We start from the raw sequence: 7,500 nt of genomic DNA, 5'->3' as shown, positions 1-7,500 counted from the left end.
GTCTATTTGTTTGTTTATTTGTTTGTCCATCTGTTTATTTGTTTGTCTATCTGTTTGTCTATTTGTTTGTCCATTTGTTTGTTTGTCTATTTGTTTGTCTATTTGTTTGTCCATTTGTTTGTCTATTTGTTTGTCTATTTGTTTGTCCATCTGTTTGTCTATTTGTTTGTCCATCTGTTTGTCCATCTGTTTGTTCATTGTTTGTCTATCTGTTTGTCCATCTGTGTCAATCTGCTTGTTTGTCCATCTGCTTGTCCATTTGTTTGTCCATCTGTTTGTCCATTGTTTTTTTTGTCTGTTTGTCTAACTGTTTGTCCAACTGTTCGTTTGTCCAACTGTTCGTTTGTCCATCTGTTTGTTTGTCCATCTGTTTGTTTGTTCATCCATTTGTCCATTTGTTTATTTGTTTGTTGCTTCATTTGTTTGTCCATTTGTTTGTCCATTTGTTTATTTGTTTGTTGCTTCATTTGTTTGTCCATTTGTTTGTCCATTTGTTTATTTGTTTGTTGCTTCATTTGTATATGTTTTGTGTTAAACTGATAGACATACGCAGGCTAAGGAACACAAACGGTTTTCTATCGACGACGTAGCATCTCAGTCAATGACATCAATGCCCTGTCCGCTTCCCGCAATGGACGCCAGTGCAAAGGTGTCAATCGTTTATCCCCATTTAATAATTATTAATAGTAATGAACCAATTAATTCAATACGTTTTGGTGTATTTGTGTGTCAATAGTTTCTATATGTTTCTATTGGTGTTTCACTCTGTTGTTGTTTGTTGTTGTTTAGATCATGTCTGTGAGCTTAGCAGGTAATCTGGACAAACATTTATTGAACAAGCCGACTACAAGTGCGTTAGGGTAGGTTTCATATAATGTTTATTGAATTGTCGGTATGGTAACGGACAGTCGGTAGACGAAGGAAGGCGGGAAGTAAGAAGGCTGAGAAGAAGTATGCATCGTTTGGAGATGATGATGACGATTCAGAGTATGTTGTGTCGAGCATATCTGTTTTGCTGTTTTACATGTTTTTGTCTGTTTTTGTCCATCTGTTTGTCCATTTGTTTGTCCATTTGTTTGTCCATCTGTTTGTCTATTTGTTTGTCTATTTGTTTGTCTATTTGTTTGTCTATCTGTTTGTCTATCTGTTTGTCTATTTGTTTGTCTATTTGTTTGTCTATCTGTTTGTCTATCTGTTTGTCTATTTGTTTGTCTATTTGTTTGTCTATTTGTTTGTCTATTTGTTTGTCCGTTTGTTTGTCTATCTGTTTGTCTATCTGTTTGTCTATTTGTTTGTCTATCTGTTTGTCTATCTGTTTGTCTATCTGTTTGTCTATTTGTTTGTCTATTTGTTTGTCTATTTGTTCGTCTATCTGTTTGTCTATTTGTTTTTTTTATTTGTTTGTCTATTTGTTTGTCTATCTGTTTGTCCATTTGTTGGTCTATCTGTTTGTCCATTTGTTTGTCTATCTGTTTGTTTATCTGTTATTTGTTTGTTTGTCTATTTGTTTGTCTATTTGTTTGTCTATTTGTTTGTCTATCTGTTTGTCTATCTGTTTGTCTATTTGTTTGTCTATCTGTTTGTCTATTTGTTTGTCTATCTGTTTGTTCATCTGTTTATTTGTTTGTTTGTCCATTTGTTGTCCATCTGTTTGTCCATCTGTGTATTTGTTTGTTTGTCCATTTGTTTGTCCATCTGTATGTCTCTTTGTTTGTCTATTTGTTTGTCTATTTGTTTGTCTATTTGTTTGTCTATTTGTTTGTCTATCTCTTTGTCCATTTGTTGGTCTATCTGTTTGTCTATTTGTTTGTTTATCTGTTTGTCCATTTGTTTGCCTATCTGTTTGTTTATCTGTTATTTGTTTGTTTGTCTATTTGTTTGTCTAGCTGTTTGTCTATCTGTTTGTCTATTTGTTTGTCTATCTGTTTGTCTATTTGTTTGTCTATCTGTTTGTTTATCTGTTTATTTGTTTGTTTGTCCATTTGTTTGTCTATCTGTTTGTCCATCTGTTTGTTCATTTGTTTGTCCATCTGTATGTCTACCTGTTTGTCCATCTGTTGGTTCATCTGTTTGTCTATCTGTTTGTCCATTTGTAAAGGTTCATAAACAAGGTTTTACATTACAACACGTGTATTAACTTAATTCATTGATATTAATTTATTTTATAATTAAATCAGCTCAGGGGCTTTATTGTTTGTCATAACATTTTTGATGTGCTTGTGTGTGTACTTTAGGAACTTTTTGTCTAAAATTCGTAAAATCCTTATTAATGGCAGAGACAGTCTCTTCTTATCGTGTGATGTGAGATCTACTCTGCAAGTGTTAGGGAGTGGGTCATTGCTAGAATGGAATTTTGTGCTTGCTGCAGCTTTTTTATAAACAGAAAGGAAGTCGTGTTCTTACTCGACCTGCACTGATTCACGATTCTCTAGAACAGTGTACTGAGGCTCTTAATGCACGACTGCAGTCATATAGAGCTCAAGCAGAGTCGTATAGGAATTCTTGCATACAAGGTTGGGATGGCTGTTAGATGAACGTTCAAGGGAAGACAGACGACTGAGACAGACAGACAGACAGACAGATGGACAAACAGACAGAAGGACAGACAGACAGACAGACAGATTGTTATATTTGAACTCTTACTCTACCAATAACAATCGCTAACTTTACTGGACAGACAGACAGACAGACAGACAGACAGACAGACAAAGGACAGACAAATGGACAGACAGACAGACAGAAGGACACACAGATGGACAGACAAACAGACGGACAGATGGACAGACAGACAGACAGACAGACAGAAGAACAAAAGACAGACAGAAGAACAAAAGACAGACAGATTGACAGACAGAACAACAGACAGAAGGACACACAGATGGACAGACAAACAGACGGACAGATGGACAGACAGACAGACAGACAGAAGAACAAAAGACAGACAGAAGAACAAAAGACAGACAGATTGACAGACAGAACAACAGACAGATGGACAGACAAACAGATGGACAGACTGATGGATAGACAGGCAGACAGACAGACAGATGGACAGATGGACAGACAGGCAGACAGGCAGACGGACAGACAGACAGATGGACGGACGGGCAGAAACTTTTCTAGCCTTCATCAATGTTTATTGCATTTGTGCATGCAGAGCTAACAGATCAACTGTCACGTCTCTCTTCTGCTCTGTTGCGTGTCCCAACCGTTCTATTCAGAGATCTGCTGAGAGAGGAACTAGAGAAGCTGGATTACACATTGACAGACGCAAACAGACAACACGATCAACACGTAGACAGACTGAACAAGAAGAAGGTGAAACGGGTGTTGCTCAACAGTGTGTGTCTCTTACTTGCTTTGTTACAACAGACAGTCCACGAGTCTGAGTTGAGGGTAGTTTTGGGTCATCCAAGGAACAGTGAGAAGTTAACGAGGCTCAGCACGGATGAGGTTAGTCGAATAGATGAAGTGGAAAGAGCAATCAATGAGCATTCTGGAGTGCTGCAGGTATGTAGGTTGTTTAGTACACACCCACACATGAATGCACACACACATATACACACATGCATGGACGCATGCACACACACACACACACACACACACACACACACACACACACGTACATGCGCGTGCACACACACACACGCACATGCACACACACACACACACACACACACACACACACACACACACACACACACACACACACACACATGACACACACGTTCCTGTCACCAAAATCTGCTTTGACAGACGAGTCTAGTTACTTTGGCTCAAGACTTCCTGTCTCGTATCTGCGACTTATCAGAGCGGTCCCTACATATCTTCGATAACATGACAACAACACAAGACGTCATCACAGTTGGTAAGACCCATCACACATCGCACACCCAACACACACCAACACAACAAACTAGAATTCTCTCTCAACAGTAACAGAACCCAAGAAGAAGACCATGAAAGAGTTACTGAAAGAAGGCATCAATCAACGAGAAACAGGTAAGCAAATTGATATCAAATTGCAGTGATACGCTTCTTACCTTTGTTGCAGTGTTTCTTCCTGCAGCATCAACTGCATCTAGAGCCACATTGAGTGGGACAACGTGGCCAGGTTTGCCTGTTGGAGAACTAACTGTTGAGACTGCTGGTGGTACTAAGAAATGTATGCAGTTAGTTGTTTCTGGTTGGGCTGCTGGTTGTTTAGCGTTACTCTGGGTTTAGTGTTACCGAGTGTGAAGACGACAAAGGCAACTGATGTCCATCAGATAGTGATAACTTCTCGAGATCAAGCTTACCAGGTGATGTGTTTGTTGGTGGAAGTGAGGCAGACAGACAGACAGATAGACAGACAGACGGATGGATGGACAAACAGACAGACAGACAGACAGACAGACAGAATCAAGTTTATTGTCAACAATCTTCACTACTACAAACAGTTATTGTTAAAATGAAATGTTCTACTTGTAGTCCGAGACTATTGCTAATGAGTAAAACACAGACAGACAGACAGACAGACAGGCACACAGATGGACAGACACACAGACGGATGGATGGACAGACAAAAAGACAGATGAAGGGACAGAAAGACAAACAGACAGACAGAGAGACACACAGACAGACAGAGAGACACACAGACAGATAGACACACAGACAGACAGACGGAAAGATAGACAGACAGACAGACAGACAGACAGACACACAGATGGACAGACACACAGATGGATGGATGGACAGACAAAAAGACAGATGAAGGGACAGAAAGACAAACAGACAGACAGAGAGACACACAGACAGACAGAGAGACACACAGACAGACAGAGAGACACACAGACAGATAGACACACAGACAGACAGACGGAAAGATAGACAGACAGACAGACAGACGGACGGACGGACAGATGGACAGACAAACAGACAGACAGACAGACAGTGTTTGGACATTATGGGAGATGGGGTGAGCACGCCATCAAGTTTCTTCATCACCTGTCTGAGCTGTCTGTGGATGAATACGGCTGCAAGTACAGCACGGAATTGAAGTCTTTCTGGCATCGAGCTTTTTCTGTCCCTCTTCAGCGATGTAACGCCCGGGTGCTGTCAAGAAAACTGTGTAGACTTGCTATAACTAGTAAATTAGATTTAGACTCTTATTACAAACAATTGGTAGTTTCTTTGCTGTTAGCGACCTTAGGTTTGCTGGACAATATATTATAATTAGCCTGTACTAGCAGTTGCAATATGCAAATATATGTATTGACAGACAGACAGACAGACAGACAGACAGACAGACAGACAGACAGACAGACAGACGGACAGACAACACACAGACACAGACAGACAGACAGACACACAGACAGACAGACACACAGACGGATGGACAGACAGACAGACAGACACAGACAGACAGACAGACAGACAACACACAGACACAGACAGACAGACAGACAGACACACAGACACACAGACGGATGGACAGACAGACACACAGACACACAGACACACAGACGGATGGACAGACAGACAGACAGACAGACAGACAACACACAGACAAAGACAGACAGACAGACAGACAACACACAGACACAGACAGACAGACACACAGACAGACAGACACACAGACGGATGGACAGACAGTCAGACAGACAGACAGACATTTAGAATGTAAGTGTTGAAATTTTAAATATATGCATTGACAGACAACACACAGACACAGACAGACAGACAGACAGACAGACAGACAGACAGACAGACAACACAGACATAGACAGACAGACACACAGACAGACAGACACACAGACAGACAGACACACAGACAGACAGACAGACAGATTTAATGCCAATGATTGCAAGAGACAAAAGGCGAGCAATAGTCACACATATCACCAAAAGTATACGCAAATCCTCAACGGCTCAACTCCCACTACAGCATCTACTACACTGTCCGAGTTGGGTGGGCGGACCATCATTTGACATCTTCTTCATGTTGGTTGCAGGAATATCTCGTCAACTTTCGAGCGCAACTGCTACGAATCGAAGACAACAGACAGAAGCAGCTAGACACATCGAAGAGGTGGAGAGAAAAATGGCTGCAGTCTGTTGTCAGAATTAGACAGCTTTATTGATATCAACTACTCTGTACACATATGTATATCATTATATTGTGAATAATATACAGTAGCTTTCTAGTTGTCTTTCGTTTCATCTGGTGGCTCTAGTTTGGCCATTATTGGTTGCATGAATGTCTTTAGCAGATCCATTTGCTTGTAGACGTCGGCGGATGAAGCTTCCGTGTTCATGTCAAGCCACGTTGCCTTCTCATTGCATGCAGCCGTTGTCTTGGACTGAAACAAACAAAATATGATTAGTATAGTCTGTCTGTCTGTCTGTCTATCTATCGATCTGTCCATCTGTCTGTCCATATGTCTATCTATCTGTTTGTCTGTCTGTCTGTCTGTCTGTCTGTCTGTCCATCTGTGTGTCCTTCTTATCTGTCTGTCCATCTGTGTGTCCTTCTTGTCTGTCTGTCTGTTTGTCAGTCTGTCCATCTGTCTGTCCTTCTGCCTGTTTGTCTGTCTGTCTATCTGTCTGTCTATCTGTCTGTCATGCAGAATCAGGACAAAATCTAGATGTTGACATATCATTAGCACACCTATGGAGTCGAGGCATTCTAAAACGATCCAGCAGGGAGGATGGGTTTGCTGCCCACACAAAAGAAGAGAAGAAGACCAATAAGTATACAGGAGAAATTCTACCAGGAGGGACGTCATCAAAGTGTATCCCACTAGTGTTTGAGCACTTTGGTAGATGGGGCCTGCAAGCCGATGCCTTCTAACACACTCTCTCAAACAGTGCAGCCGTATGGAGGAAGACCGCTTTCGTAGTGCAGAACAATTCAAAACTTTTTGGAGGAAACGGTTCTCTTTGATTCTTCAAAGATGCAATGCAAAAGTAATCCTCAAAAAGTTGTCAAGACTTTCAGAAACAAAGAATGACATGGACAAGCTTTTTGACTTTAATGTACAGATCCAAGTCCACTAATGTTTTAAAGTATTTTGCTGTGAATGACTGGTTCATTATAGAAGTTTAGGATGTGTACAAGTAGAGGATCTGTAACAATAAAATAATCTGTCTGTCTGTCCGTCTGTGTTTACGTGTCTTTCCATTACTGCTAAGATATAGTTTCACAAACAGCATCCGTGTTTACTGTATACGAATACCATCACACAAATCATGCAAAATCCCACTCCTGACACCACCTTGTCATCCTTTCCCCATTTCCCAGCGATTCTTTCTGTATCTGTCAGCACACTCCTCAGCTCTTCAACATATGCCTTCAACACATTCCAAGCTTCTGCAGAATGACATCACAGCCTATGTTAGACATCACAGTGTGTCAAAATCTATTGCGGCCATGAATACCAATCTGATTGAGATATCGCACACACTCATCGTGACAATATCGAGCGGCTGAGTCTTGAGCCCTCTCGTTGTGCCGCGTCTTCT

At 40.9% G+C, this 7,500-nt stretch overlaps 2 protein-coding genes across 3 annotated transcripts in view; one reads left to right on the top strand and one right to left on the bottom strand.

Annotated features, from left to right (window-relative positions):
• Positions 1-6,130, top strand: part of LOC134191208 (coiled-coil domain-containing protein 180-like) — a 21,054-nt gene extending 14,924 nt beyond the window's left edge. For both annotated transcript variants that reach the window (XM_062659800.1, XM_062659799.1), the window contains 12 exons: positions 544-649; positions 790-860; positions 916-987; positions 2,235-2,301; positions 2,369-2,513; positions 3,155-3,315; positions 3,370-3,507; positions 3,754-3,865; positions 3,934-3,999; positions 4,052-4,162; positions 4,222-4,298; positions 5,991-6,130. In XM_062659800.1, coding sequence (XP_062515784.1) covers positions 544-649; positions 790-860; positions 916-987; positions 2,235-2,301; positions 2,369-2,513; positions 3,155-3,315; positions 3,370-3,507; positions 3,754-3,865; positions 3,934-3,999; positions 4,052-4,162; positions 4,222-4,298; positions 5,991-6,119 — 1,255 coding nt within the window. In that variant the 3' untranslated portion in view covers positions 6,120-6,130. The remainder of the gene's footprint in view (positions 1-543; positions 650-789; positions 861-915; positions 988-2,234; positions 2,302-2,368; positions 2,514-3,154; positions 3,316-3,369; positions 3,508-3,753; positions 3,866-3,933; positions 4,000-4,051; positions 4,163-4,221; positions 4,299-5,990) is intronic.
• A 49-nt stretch (positions 6,131-6,179) lies between these two features.
• LOC134191211 (ankyrin repeat domain-containing protein 45-like) overlaps positions 6,180-7,500 on the bottom strand; it is a 1,920-nt gene continuing 599 nt past the window's right edge. The window contains exons 2-4 of the mRNA XM_062659804.1: positions 7,417-7,500; positions 7,254-7,348; positions 6,180-6,338 (exon numbers count right to left, since the gene is read on the bottom strand). The exon at positions 7,417-7,500 is cut by the window's right edge and continues 84 nt beyond it. Coding sequence (XP_062515788.1) covers positions 6,180-6,338; positions 7,254-7,348; positions 7,417-7,500 — 338 coding nt within the window. The remainder of the gene's footprint in view (positions 6,339-7,253; positions 7,349-7,416) is intronic.

Source organism: Corticium candelabrum, chromosome 15 (genome assembly GCF_963422355.1).
Source record: "Corticium candelabrum chromosome 15, ooCorCand1.1, whole genome shotgun sequence".
In the NCBI taxonomy this organism is placed as follows: domain Eukaryota; kingdom Metazoa; phylum Porifera; class Homoscleromorpha; order Homosclerophorida; family Plakinidae; genus Corticium; species Corticium candelabrum.
Note: the sequence above shows the minus strand (reverse complement) of the source record. Positions and strands in the feature narration are given on the sequence as shown.